General features: G+C 33.8%; 1 protein-coding gene across 2 annotated transcripts in view; it reads left to right on the top strand.

Annotated features, from left to right (window-relative positions):
- The first annotated feature begins 448 nt into the window (after window positions 1-448).
- Window positions 449-15,066, top strand: part of LOC125834153 (magnesium dechelatase SGRL, chloroplastic-like) — a 390,391-nt gene continuing 375,773 nt past the window's right edge. The window contains exons 1-5 of one of the 2 annotated variants that reach the window (XM_049513346.1): window positions 454-766; window positions 2,430-2,606; window positions 2,787-2,945; window positions 3,672-3,818; window positions 4,221-4,631. In XM_049513346.1, the coding sequence (XP_049369303.1) occupies window positions 602-766; window positions 2,430-2,606; window positions 2,787-2,945; window positions 3,672-3,818; window positions 4,221-4,340 (768 nt within the window). In that variant the 5' untranslated portion in view covers window positions 454-601 and the 3' untranslated portion in view covers window positions 4,341-4,631. Of the gene's footprint in view, window positions 767-2,429; window positions 2,607-2,786; window positions 2,946-3,671; window positions 3,819-4,220; window positions 4,632-15,066 lie in introns of those variants that run through there. The other variant, XM_049513347.1, reaches the window with a different exon arrangement.

Below are 15,066 nucleotides of genomic sequence, written 5' to 3'. Positions count from 1 at the left end.
GGCTATGAGCCACTATTGTGCAGAAACATGTTCAATTTATTATATATCCACGTATTAGACAATATTCTACCTATATACCTCGTATAATTTTCCGACAAGGGTGTTTGTCTGACCACTCTTACTTGGCTGTAGCTCCACCCCTGTAAGCAAGCTCATTACAATGAGATGTGGACTTCCCAGTGCGAAGGCAGATTTAGTCGGGCTCCAATGTGGGTACCGGACACCGGACAAAAAACCCCCAAAATAATTTTAAAAGAAAAAAATAGATTTAAAATGTGATGTTTGTGATTGTAAGGCTATGGTGTTTTCCAGGATGAGAGTTATAGACAAATGTAAATAAACTATTGGTCCATTTAATTGTCATAGGATATTGTAGGGTCTCCTTACTCACAAAATATTTTTGTAAAAAAATTCCATTTTTGTTACTTATTTTTCATATCCACAAATCTTCTTCATTTCTCTCTCAATAGTCTCTGTGTCACAAACACATTCACAAAGACACAATTTAAACATTGTTGAAAGAGAAAAATAAATGGTTGTGAAATGTTTAAGTGGATAGAAAATAGTAGTTGTAGAGAGAAGAAGAGAGGATGAATTTGTCATGCAGTCCATGGCCACTCGCTTTACCACCCATTCTCCTTCTTCTTCTTCTTCTTCTCCATCTTCTTACATTCATAATTGTCAAGTTAAGCATTCAACAACACCTGCTGTTCTTCTTTCTTCTTTTAGTGGAAGAAAACCTCCTTACAACACACTTGTATTCCAGGTAAATATGAGTTTTCTGGATTTGAGTTTTGTGATATATTTTGTAGATTGTGTACTGCATTTCTTATTCGAAGTTTTGTTGAGGGACTTTGTACAATTTGTTTTCTATGTAGATTCACATTTTTGCCATTTATACCAGGGTAAAGGGTTAATTTGCTTATGCGAGTATTTGAAATTGAGTAACTTACCTGGTATCTATTGCTGGTGGGAGGTGACAAGTATAATGTAGAATTACTCGGGGTGTGTGAAAGCTGGGTCGGACACCACGGTCATAAAAAGAATTGAGCAACTTTACCCTCAGTTAAACTTTTGGTCTAATACCATGTTAGGAAAAGACTGCATTTTTCACACATTGATTCGCTAGCTACAAACTTGGGTTAATATTGAACCATAGTGGAAAGTTGAGGGGTTAAACTTGGATATGTGGAGTCTATCGGTTTTTCAACTGGAGATCTACTAATGGAAAGGTCAAATATAATAGCGATTGCTTTAGTGGTCTTATGGTCGGGAGAGCCCTGATAATTGGTTGATACCATTTTGTAATGATTTGTTAGATGATTAGGAGTTATTGCTTCTTGGCAGAGGAAACTGAACAGTAAATTGAGGAACTTGTACAGTTTGCTTTGTAATCTTTTGTTACCTATTGCTATTTGAGCAGACTTGCTTTGTCAATTTCTTGGAAGTGTGCACCGTAGAACATCTCATTTTAGTAATCTATGATTGGAAAAATTTGATTTCTTTATGACATGGAGGAATTGTTCCTTTTTTCCCCTCAAGTGGTTGTACTTATATTACTTTTTCCGGGGCTGGGAATTGGCAGGTTGGAGCGGATTATGTATTTTCAGGAAATATGGTTTTGGATTTAACATATGAGGAGAATGGAGCATTATGCTAGTATTTTGAAAGTTTGATTTTCAAATGATGCTTCCATAAGTAGATTTTGAAATTCATTGTCATTGAAAGAAAGCACAACTAATGGTTCAATTTCAGTAGATTGTTTAACAATGCTTGTGGGTGCTAATTTTTGTTTGTTGCCTATTTGATCAATCTGCTGACTCTAGCAAATATTTAGAGCTGGTTTGTTACATTGTAACCGATTAACGGTTTTCAGTGTAAGAGGCTTGGCTTTGTCCAGAAGTTTTGATCTGTGGAACCCTGAGCTCGAGAAGTTAGTGTAAATTACTGAAAGCAAGACCTAAACATCATAAAAAGATGGATTAGTTTTTGAATAGTCACAGTTGCTTTACGCAGAATACATTTCCAACTAGCTAGCTATCCTGCAGAATATAGACTTCAAAGCAAAGCAAAGGCTGGGCAACTATTTCTTCCTGGCAAAATATCATTGGAGATCCTTTTGTTTCAAATTATTCATTATATCCATCTGCACGTTTAGGAAACATCATCGTCCTTCTCCTTATAAAATTTTACTTTTGAGTATTCCCAACTGAGGCGGTATTTCTGACATGACTTGATAGTCCATGACTTAAAAGACCAAAAAGGCGATCATAGATCTCTCCCCTGATGCAAATTTCAAATAAAGATGATCCATCATGACAACTATGTCGCAAAGCTTATACAATTATCTTTTGTCTTCTATTTTTCAAATCTCTTTAGCTCTTCTTTTATTAAATAGTAATAAATAAAATTTTTGGCTTCATATCCAGGCTGTCAGGCTCTTGGGTCCTCCAGCAAGATTCGAAGCTTCAAAGCTGGAAGTCTTGTTAAAAGGAGAAGAAGTTGATACATACGCAAGTATCGTGCCAAGGACGTACACATTATCCCATTGTGATTTTACTGCTAATCTAACATTAACCATCTCAAATAATATCCAATACGATCAGGTAACGTCATTTTGCATTTCTGAATGAGCAAGTGTTTATCCTTAAGCTACTTCTGTGGATAACGTTTTTGTTTTGTGGTTTTGAACTTTGTTATGGAAAATGATTTTCCCACTGACTGAAACTTTGTTTTGAAAATTTGTAATTTGAGTTCAATCCTTGCACCATTTTTTTCTATGGCAGTTGAAAGGGTGGTATAATAAAGATGATGTGGTTGCTGAATGGAGAGAAGTGAAAGGTAATTTGTTTCTTGATGTCCACTGTTATGTGAGTGGACCGAATCCCCTACAAGAGCTAGCTGCCGAGTTCAGATACCATATATTCTCCAAGGAATTGCCATTGGTAAATTCTTAAAATATTTGTACCCCTCTTACTGTTCTCTGTAAATTTTAAACTATGCTTTGACTTAGAGAAAAAGAAAGAAAAGCTTCGATTTGGAAAATGTTTTTCACCATATTTGAAATTTGACTTGCATAGCTGCATTAAGTTGCACCTTGTAAGTCTGCAAGTCACATTTGATAAAACTTATTTCATTTGTCAAGCATTATTCTGATTTTGGAGTTATAAAACTCTTTCTTAAAGAGGACGAGGAGGATTGAATAAGTTGTATAAAATCTGCTTAGAAAGTTTATATCCTGTCCAAGTGATACTTCTTGAATAATTACTTATATTAACTCCAGCATATCGCATGGTCAGTGGACATAGCTCCTTAAAACAAGGATAGACGATTACCTTAAATTCAAGAATAATTTTATTTTTTTGTTGGTATTTCCTTATTAGCCTTAGGACAAGATTTGGTAATCCTAACCTTCTCTGGCAAGTTAATGCAGCCAATAATACTATAACAATAATGCATGCTAGGTTCCTATTTATTCTTTGAATTAGGAACCTGGTTGGAGTTACTTTTGACTTTGCAACTGTTTTAGTGCATAACTTGTAAAACAACCAGTCCAATGAGCTAAAACACTTTGTTTTCATTCCGTTGTTGAACTGTAATTTGGTTTGCTTCTCTAAATTAGTGTATTATACTAATCGGATTGTGATTAATCTGCCTTTTCGAACTACCAGGTACTTGAGGCTGTGCTCTATGGGGATTCAGATTTCTTCAAGGAGCATGAGGAACTAATGAATGCTACTGTTAGAGTCTATTTTCATTCTAGCTCGAAGAAGTACAACCGTGTAGAATGTTGGGGTCCTCTAAAAGATGCTGCTAAGGTAACACATAATTACAACAATATCATCTTTTACTCCCTGAAACCTTTGTTTGTCCTAAAGAAACATTCAGGCTTCGGCACATGGATAAAAAATGAAAATGAAATCTCTCATGTGTGAATTTATTATAAAAAATGCCACTCTTTTATTCCATTTTGTGTGCCAACTTACTAGTTTGCGAATCCTTGTTTGATCATGGTTTTCCTACACATGTTTTTATTGTTTCCAAGTTTTAGTATGTGTGATTTATTAAAGAAAGATAATAGACTTGGTGCTTGAAGTTGACTAAAAAAAATGTTGTTTTGATCATCATACTGAACATTGGGGCAAGGAAGTGCTATTGAATCGAGAACTGTATTCAAAGTTATTCTTTAGATTTTTATACAAATTATTCATGTTTTCCAGGGAATACAAGGGGATTATATCAATGGTTTGTTATCGACAAGCAAGGAAGATTTTCAACCTCCAAAATTCCAGGGAAGTGTAAAATCAATCTTCCAAGCTCTTTTCACCTTCCTTCTCTGAGCACACTAAGGTGAGAGACTGCAAAGAGTTCTTAGATTTAGGACGTTTTGTCTTGAGCTGCCTAATAATTCTACTTTTTGCACTTGGAAGGATCTCTCTTGAAACACATATTAGAGTCATGGGATCCTACATTTCAATGACTTGTAAAGACGAGAATTGGTTGCAAGGTCATTAGATTCATTTACATGTATGTATTGCATTCTTTCGAATGTGCTCTTGACAGACAATTCTTGTAAAAACCAAATACTATTTTCCCTTCTACATATCAATCAGCAATTGTTCCATATGCTACTGCTCCATACCATACAAGGTCTGTGAATATCTTCATATTCAGGATAATTTGTTCACTTTGTTGCTTTAGTATCCGTCTCACTTAACAAATTCCGTTTATGAGTGAGACCGATACGTTGTATTTTTGAATAATATCTTGATATCATCAGATTAATAGCGCACAGAAGAATATTGAACTCACATCCTTATTGCCTTCTGGCATATCCAGAATTTTCTGGGCAGCTCTTTTATAAGTGTCACTTCTACCTATTTGTGTATCTTACAACGAAATTGAGAATGCAATGCAAAACGAAAAGCAAAACTATAGCTAGATGTGATTACTAACTCTTTTCTCTATTAGATATTTACGTTTTATGTATACACTGACAGTTTTAAAAAAGTTCACTAACAATGCAATTTAATCAGCTATAGCTAGTTAGTACTCCATTTTCCAGGTTTCGATTTCAACCTGCTATGAAGAGTCACTTATTATTGTTAGAGGGGAATTCAACTGAAGAAATCACCACCAAATGACATTGGAAATGGATAGTTTTGAAGTTTTGTTCATGAGGCAAGTGGGGTCAAAAGTTTAAGACCATCACCTCCAATGTCATTCTCTTTTAATACTCTATTATTGCTTAAGGGAATAGGAACAAAGTTGCATCTTGATGCCCTAAAAAAGGAGATGCCTCCTTCACAGCAAATTGATGAAGTGATACAAAACGTTATAGTTGACAAATGAGCGGGTTAAGCTGAATTTGGACAGATCAAATGAGTGGGTTAATAATCCATCCAAATGTCACTTAGGCAAAAACGGGTGGTTGAAATGGATTGTGCTGTAATTGGTTAAAACTGTGGGTCATAAACTCAACTCGCCCAACTTTCACTAAGTTTTAATTTCTTTATTTGTTCTTTTATAAATTTTCAATACCTTGTAAAAATATTTTCCTTATTATGACTGTATATAATATACTAGTAAAATTATCCATGCTTCGCGCAGGAATTTAATGTCATGGAATTTATAAAATAATACTTAAAACCTATCGGGCATTAAAACTAAAACACTATATTATCTTACATACAAGATTACGTAGTAACAAACATTAATAATGTGAAGGAAAATGAAAATTATTAAATCTTATCATTTATCCTTAATAACATAAGCATAAATTAAAGATTGTAAAAATACATATTAGGATCTGTAACATAAGCAATGGTGTCAGTGAGTCACTCAACAGGAGCAAAGTACACAAATATTTAATTGTGAAGAAGAAGAAGAGGTTCGAAATTTCGTTATTTTACATGAGAGGAAATCCATCTATTTATAGACAACAAAAGGGTAGTGTGAACAAATGTTTATTGTGACTTATCAGAAAGGTTACAACTATTTGAAAAAGTTGCAACCCTTCGAAAAGGTCACAACCTTTCATAAAAGTCACAACTTTCATAGAAGTCGCAACTCTTCATTAAAGTCGCAACTTTTCATAAAAGTCACAACTTCTCATAAAAGTCACAACTTTTCATAAAAGTCGCTACTCTTCATTAAAATCGCAACTTTTCATAAAAGTCACAACTTTTCATGAAAGGAGAAGGCTAGTGTTGGAAATAAATAAATTAACAGGGAATTCTGGTTTGTGGTGGCGCCACGTAGGCGGGCCTAAGGTTCTCTTTTATATATGATATATGATTAAATAAAATAAAATGTACTTTTTTTGAAATTATTTTGACTACGTTTTTCATGAGTCGATTTAGGCTAAATATCAACCAAAACTTTGATACGCTGAACTAATAAATGAACGAGTCCATAATTAATTCAAACTTAAACGAGTTATAATTTTATAAGCTAATTTTACAAAATACATCTAATAATCAAACTTTGTGAATAAATCAAACCTCAAGTTGCAAGTGGATTGTAACACTAGATTATTTTATTATTGGATTGCCCCATGGCTTGATTTGCCAAATTTTGTTAGTCAACAAAATACTACATTTTCCTAATATAAAATGTCAAATTTAGCTCATTTTGTATCCAACCCCTCCAATTCTGGAAGGATCAAATTGAAAATACATTCATTGATGGACCAATAATTGGATTACCAAGAATAGTTACAGTTTTGACATAATTTCACTATGTTTATCTCACTAGAACATAAAATTTTTAGCTATGAATGCAATGTCATTAACTCAGTTATTGTTAAACATTTTTACGACAATTAATATTGTTCAACTTGTATTCCTAAGATACTTAGAACAAAACTTTGAAGAACTTGGTAAGAAACAACAAAGTTAAAAGAGTATTTTCAAACTAGAAAATTAAAACTAGTAGAGAAAATAGAATCAGAAACAAATTAGAAACAATATAAACATATTTTTTCTCAAAGAAAGAAAATTGAGCCCACTGAATGCACAGTGTCCCCTTAAGGAAATTATTCCCCTCAAGTACTCGAGGTTAATGGAATATATCCTCCTAGGATATAACGATCTTACTCACTGGTGTATCGGTACCTAAAACCATGGTGTCAGCGAACCACTCAACGACAGTAAAATACACTTAGAATACTAGATTTAGTAGTAGTAGAAGAAGTCCAGAAAAATTCGTTCAACTAAAATGAGAGGAAATCCTCAATTTATAGAAAACAAAGGGTAGTGTGAAAAGGTTCTTATAGTGCCTTACCGGAAAGGTCACAAACCTTTGGAAAAGTCACAATCTTTCGAAAAGGTCACAACCTTTCATAAAAGTCACAACTTTTCATAAAAGTTACAACTTTTCATAAATGTCGCAACTTTTCATAAAAGTCACAACTCTTCATAAAAGTCGCAACTCTTCATTTTCCATTCACACCTTTTAAAATCCAACAATTCCCCACATGAATGGGGAATGCCTCCAAGACTAAGAAACGAACAAGTATGTATACTTTACAAGCAAAAATTAAATGCATCTGGATAAGTAGGTTCCCTTTTGAACTTTCCGTAGTGCACATATGTTAGATATACTCGGTCAATCGGTAGATTTGATATCTTTGAACTGTCAAGAATTGGTGTATACCTAGACAACCATATGTCACACAATCAACCCTTTACCGTTTATGGTTCTTACAGTTGTGTTCGTTTCGGCCATGAACACCTCCTGGTTTCATGAGTGTATAGAGAGATGGACTTTTGACAATCATCCTGTTTGAAACGGCTTACACTTCACACTCACATAAGTGATTTCTAACCGTGTTATCGCGTAGATACACTATTTGGTCAAATCTGCCAAACTTAGCAAATCATTAAAAACCTTAAGCTTTATTAACTCATTAACAAGCCTTAATGTTGTATCCTTATTCCTGAACATTGTCTTCATCATGAGAATGGATTGAGTTGGTTGACAATGCCGAACCGTCAGTCACAACTTTGTTTTTCTCCTTGAACCTAGCTCTTGGGATCTCTAGTCTGCTAGGTAGAGTTACTGCCATGATGACTTGTCCTAAGCCGTAAACCCATTCCCTTAGATGATCTTTCAACTTTCTCTCTAGTTAGGCCTTTTTGTAAGTGGATCTGACACATTATCCTTTGACTATACATAGTCAATTGTGATAATTCCACTAGAGAGTAGTTTTCTAACGGTATTATGTCTATGTCTTATATGACGAGACTTTTTGTTACACATCATGCTTCATGCCCTACCTATTGCATCTTGACTATGAAAGTGTATGCATACTGATGCAAAAGGTTTGAACCAAAAAATAATATCTATCAAGAAATTCCGAAGTCTTTCAACTTATTCATCGGTCTTATCTAGAGCACCTAGCTTAGAGATCATTGTAGAGCCAGTGATACATGCCTTTTTTTTTGGAAGATTTCCAAAAGACTGCTCCTCCACCAAAAGTAAATACATAACCACTCGTGGATTTTACTTCATTTGATCCCGGTGATCCAATTTGCATCACTATATCCTTTCAATATTGCTGGATATTATTATAATGCAAGACATAGTTTTGAGTATGTTTTAAATACCCCAAAACTCTTTTCATTGCCATCCAATGAGTTTGATTGGGATTACTTGTGAACCGACTCAGTTTACTAATAGCATATACTATATCTGATCGTGTACACTTCTTGATATACATCATACTTCCCAATACTCTAGCACAATCCAATTGTGAGTCACTTTCGCCTTCACTAATTTGAATGCAAAGCTCACATTTATTGGAGTCTTGACAATATTGAATCCAAATATTTGAATTAGTCAAGTACCCTTTCAATGCAATGAGACCGTGACAATGCTAAACATTATGGAGTTCTAAGAATTTTTATACCTAAGATCACATCAGCAACTCCAAGATCTTTCATATCACACTTGCTTTCTAGCATACGTTTAGTAGCATTTATGTCATTAGTGTCTCTACTGATGATCAACATGTCACAAATATACAAACAAACATTGACCTTGTGATTTTAATGTAAACACATTTATCACTTCCATCATTCTTAAATCCATTTACCAACATAGTTTGGTAAAATTTCTTATGTCATTGTTTGGGTGCTTGTTTTTAGTCCATAAAGTGACTTAACAAGTTCGCACACTTTATTTTCTTTACCAGGAACCACAATACCCTCGGGTTGTTACATGTAAATTTCTTCCTCCGATTCTTCATTTAAGAAAGTTGTTTTCACATTCATTTGATGAATTTTGAGGTCATATACCACAACTAATAATATTAACATCCGAATGTGTAGCATCTCGCAAATTGAAAGAACTATAAAGAGCTAGAATTAGAAAGAGTGATTTTTTTTGGAAATAATAAAAATCTGGAAAATTGGTTAAGTTTGAGTTTTGGTCAACTTCAAACGACCATAACTTCTAGCTCAGAATGAGTTAGGTGTGTTTCCAGATATCGTAGGAAATATCTTGGAATAATCTTTCCAACGCCGCCGAGTTTGCGCATTTCCGAGTTCGTATGAGTGAGTTATGCCCATTAGAAGTTGGGTTGTTCTAATAAGGAAAGTTCAATCCGGATTTTAGAAGGGCATTATGGTCTTTTCACCACCCAATTATTTAATTTCGTTTTTGGTAATTAATTTGGGGTCTAAACTGATTGGATTCAGTTTACACTTTTGAGAAACAAGTTAGGGTTTTGAGAGAAGAAAAGAAGAGGAGAAAAGAGGAGAATGAGCAAGGAATCGTCAAGTTCTTGAAGTTAGGCTCGTGGATTTCGTCAAGGGGTGATCCCTACGAGGTAGGTGAGTCTTTCATAGTGTTGGGTTCATTCACCCTCGCGCCAATCATGTTTATTTCAGCGAAGTTTGTTCTAGAAAGTTGAAAGTTGATGAATCTTGAATGGTGTTCTTGAAATTGGCCTTTGTACTTGAGTTAGGTTGAGATTTAGGAGTTCCTTGAGGTTAAAATGTTGTTTCCTTGGGTTGTTTGAGTTAGATTCTTGTGTATACATGCTGGGTATCTGAATCTAAAGAAAAATTGAGAAGAATAGTCGAGTTTGGGTGAATTGGGACCGGAAAAAGAAAGAAGGAAAAAGTCGGGCAAATCTGGTGCCCAGGCGTCGCGGACCTGCTCCTCAGTTTCAAAAAATTCATGCTCACGTCGCAGAGCGATCACGGACCGTTCTGCCTCAAAAAGTATTTTCGCGACCAAAATTTAAATACCTCTCCGCGTAGCGGACCCACCCTGAGACAGTGATTTCTTGATCCTTTTCTCATGTTTAGCTATCAAAAATCATTCCTAAACATCAAGAGATCTTTCCTATCACTAAGCACAATCCTTGAATCCATAATTCAATTCAAGGAAAGTTAAGAGTCAAGTCACGAGAAGTTAAGAGTCAAGTCAAGAGAAGTCAAGAGTCAGGTTAAGAGAAGTTCATAAAGTTTCCAAAAGTCTTTTACAAATGTTTTAACTTTGTTTTAAGACTTGAGTTTTGAGTTGAGTAAAGAGTAAAGTTTGAAGTGCATTTCTTCAAAAGAGTATATTGGGACTATGTATTTCCAAAGAGTAAATGTTTTCACATTTAAACAAAAAAGGAAACTAAGATTTCCAAAAGAGCCTTTGAGCTAGTTTTTAGTAAGGAGTAAGGGTAAAGTTCATTATTCAAAGATTATATGGGAACTAAGTATTCCCAAGAGTTAAAATGTTTTCACATTTGAGTAAGAAGGGAAACTGAGATTTCCCAAAGAGCTTTTAAGCTAAGTTTTTGAGTAATTATCTCAAACCAAAGAAAGAGTTTTGTTTTTACAAATATATGAGCTAAAGTATATTTTAGGAGTAGTATTGAGCACCGATATGGGGACGAGCTTGAGTTCAGATAACTCACGTCTCCATAAACCATGTAGCCATCATGGGTAGTAAATGATCATACTTTTTAGATGACTCCTTAAAATGCTTTTAGCATAAGCTAGTGGATCCACTAAGTTAAGTAGTTCTATATGACGACAAAGTATATGACAGTTCTGGTAGCGTGGACAAGAAGCTGTATCACCACTTAGGCTCATAGTGGTGGTTGTCGGTTAGAGAATCTCCCACATAAACTATATTACTTTATTTTATGAGTAAAGTTGAGTTTGTTATTGCATTTTCTTTATGAACAGAGTTGTTTCCACTATTTTTACAAGCTTTCTATATATTGCATATGCTTTATTGCTTTATATTGAGTTAAGTTATTCAGGAGGTGAGTAAAGCCAAGACAAGTGTTTTTTTCAGATTCTTTCAAGCTTAAGTTGTGTTTAGCATTCCAACTCGCATACTCGTACATTCAATGTATTGATGTCAGTTGGCCTGCATCTTATTATGATGCAGACGCAGGTAATCAGGATCAACATTCTGTGCCTCGTTGATCCAGTCGAGCACACAGAGTCAGTTGGTAAGCCTCCTAACTTTTCGGAGGATCCTTTTTATTGCTTTCATGTATTTTAGTTCATTAGGATGTCGTGGGTCTTGTCTCGACGTCCATTTCAATTGTTTAGAGGCTTCATAAACAGAGTCAGTGGTGTTAGTTCATGAGTCTTTTATTTCTTTTTCAGTTAAGTTGAGACTTGAGTTGCCACTTTGGCAGTGAATGTTATTATTATACATTCTAAGTTATATTTTGAGTAGTTTAGTTTCCTTTAAAAATATTTTTCTTCATGAGTTAAGTCTTCCGTTGAGTAAGTAAGCCAGGCCAAGGGTTCGCTTGGGGCCAGCAATGGTTCTCGATTGCCGGCCACGTCCAGGGTGTAGGCTCGGGGCGTGACATAATGGATGTTATTCTAGTTATTGACGAGTATATATCAACAAGATCAAGACATTGCTTTTGTCTAAAGCCTTTGGCAAAAAGTCTACTTTACAATTTGTCAACAGTTCCATCAAATTTGATTTTCCTTTTGAAGATTCACTTTGAACCCAAAGTTTTATTTTTTGGAAGAAGATCAATTAACTTCCAACATGGTTGCTCAAGATTGCATCAATTTCACTATTGACACCATCTTTCCAGAAGGATGAGTCTGCAGAAGACACAAGAAATGTTACTAAATCATATTCGAAGGAAGTAGATGTCCTTTGACATTTATTATGCATCCGAATCTCTTTATTAAGTACATTTTCTTTTTTTCGTTTCCAAGGTCTTTTAGACCCTTCACTAGACTACTCAAGTCTAATTTTACAATTCACAATCAAAGGTCCTATTTAAATCCTTTTAGGAATATGAACTTGGACTTTGGCTAGACACCCCACACTTTGAAGTATTTCAAGTTGGATTTCCTTCATTTCCATTTCTCATATGGAATAGATTGTGTCCTGAACAAACAAAATTGCTTTCTTTCTGAAAAGACAAAACTTTTTGTTTTTCCCTTTTGCAGTAAGGATAGTTTCTTCACACAAATCTTGTGGTAAACCTAAACTTATAAGTAATGCAACTATCATTTTCTTCAAAGTTTGGTTATTTTTATTTCCATCTTGCAATTCCATTAGATTTAGGTGAATAGGACAATAGTTTGATGGATAAATCCATTTTCCAAACATATTTATGCAAAAGGAGATTTATATTTTCCATCTCTATCACTTCTTATCTTTTTTCCAACTGATTTTCAACTTCAATATTATATTGTCTACACATTTCTATTGCTTCATCCTTACTATTCAACAAATAGACATAGTCGTTTCTAATGCAATTGTAAATGAAAGTTATGACATACTTTTTCCCACCACGAGATGATGTTGACTTCATATCACAAATGTTAGTGTAAATCAACTCTAAGGGATTAGAGTTTCTTTCAACAGATTTATAAGAATGCTCAGCATATTTAGATTCCACACAAACTTGACATTTTTATTTATTGCACTCAAAGTTAGACAAAACTTCTAAGTTGATCAGTTTTGCTTACAAGATTTTGTAATTGACATGGCCCAAGTCACAAACAGTTTGACTCAAGCAAGTAGGAACAAATAAAAATATTGAGTTTGAAAAGATCTCCGCGAGGTAGCTTTTTCTCACAAATGTTTTGTTCCTATTTCTTACAATTTTGTGTGATACAAACATTGTTTAGAGTCATCACCTTGTCAAATTTCCTTTTCGGAAGGACCTTTCCATAACTTTCAATTTGATTGTTATAAAACTACCCATGACAAAGTTTCATCAGGTCCAATAAAGGCAATATAGTCCAAACGCTTCTTTTACATAACATGACAAATGACTATTCACCAATATTCATGTCTACACAAATAGTTATATTTAATAGACATATTTTTTCTTGAAAAGTCACAACATTTTAAGTGACACTTTTTTATAAAAGAACTCAATCATTTTGAACAAGTATACATATAATTTGATAGTTTGATACTAGTCATACCATATACTAGTAAAAGAGAAACTCAACGACCATAATATCAAATATACTCCAAGAATTTTGTGGGTCTAACATAATACAAAAGTATTATCGAATTTCATAGCTTGTGCTCCAAATTTAAATTAGACACTAAACCTAATTTTATCTTTGTCATAAACATAGAAACCCCCACATTTTAAATATGATCTCAAAAATATTTTTCAAGTATTTGAAAATAGTTTTTCCGCATATCTTTTTTTCTCATGCTATCAAAGTGTCACTGGCAACATGAAACCTCTTTTGAAAATATTATTCTACAAAAGAATTATAGTGCTTTAATTCTCTTTGACAATCTTTGCACAATGTCAAAGTTCATTCCATAGAGGCACAAAATCACAAACTCTAAGTCACTGGTATTTTTCCTCTATCACAAATAGACATATCACTTAGTACTTAGAATACTAACAATAAGGACAATTTTGTTTTGTACAATTTGTTTCTATATAACAATGAAGTTTATAGAAAATCAAAAGTACAACACTGACTTATTATGTGAAGTTTTCATATTCTTCAAACCAATTGCATAGTCCAATTTATCCAGAGTAGAAAACTACAAAAGGCTTTAGTCTACAAAAATCAGGTACAATCAAATTTAACATGGAGTACAAAACTACAAAAGTTTTTTTTTAGTCTCCAAACAGAATTAAACATATTCTTAGATTATCACATAGATATGCTTTTGTTTTCAAATAGCCTTCCAACTATAACATTTTGACATACTATTTTACTAAACAAAAATGTGCATCTCTCATTCTGTAAACTAAAGAATTTTAAAGGCAACACTTTTTGCCAAGGAAAATTCATTCAAAAATCATATGGTTTGCATATCTTTTTCCAAAGACATACATGATAAATACCAAAGCTGTTAACTTTTAGAAACTATTTTCCTCCTTAGATAAATAATAAGAAGGTTACCTGGTGTAATCTTTAACCGAAATACCACCAATTCTTCTAGTACATTCTCACTTCAACCTTGCTAAACAAAGTACTGAATTCTGGAGAAGTAATGCATTAATCTTCTACTTCCATGATCTGTTTCTCTCAATCAGTAGAATACAAGAAATACCAACAGTATAATAATTTCCTTAAGATTGTTGTTCATCTTGTATTCCTAAGATACTTAGAACAAAACTTTGAAGAACTTGGTAAGAAACAACAAAGTTTAAAGAGTATTTTCAAACTAGAAAATTAAAACTAGTAGAGAAAATAGAATCAGAAACAGATTAGAAACAATATAAAAATATTTTTCTCAAAGAAAAAAATTCAAGCCCACTGAATGCACAGTGCCCCCTTAAGGAAATTATTCCCCTCAAGTACTCGAGGTTAATGGAATATATCCACCTAGGATAGAACGATCTTACTTACCGATGTATTGATACCTAAAACCACGGTGTCAGCGAACCACTCAACAGTAGTAAAGTACACTTAGAATACTAGATTTAGTAGTAGTAGAAGAAGTCCAGAAAAATTCGTTCAATTAAAATAGGAGGAAATCCCTCAATTTATAGAAAACAAAGGGTAGTGTGAAAATGTTCTTATTGTGCCTTGCCAGAAATGTCACAATCTTTTGGAAATGTCACAACCTTTCATAAAAGTCACAACT

This window comes from Solanum verrucosum, unplaced genomic scaffold (assembly GCF_900185275.1).
Source record: "Solanum verrucosum unplaced genomic scaffold, falcon-dt-bn FXZP01000108.1, whole genome shotgun sequence".
Lineage (NCBI taxonomy): Eukaryota > Viridiplantae > Streptophyta > Magnoliopsida > Solanales > Solanaceae > Solanum > Solanum verrucosum.
Note: the sequence above shows the minus strand (reverse complement) of the source record. Positions and strands in the feature narration are given on the sequence as shown.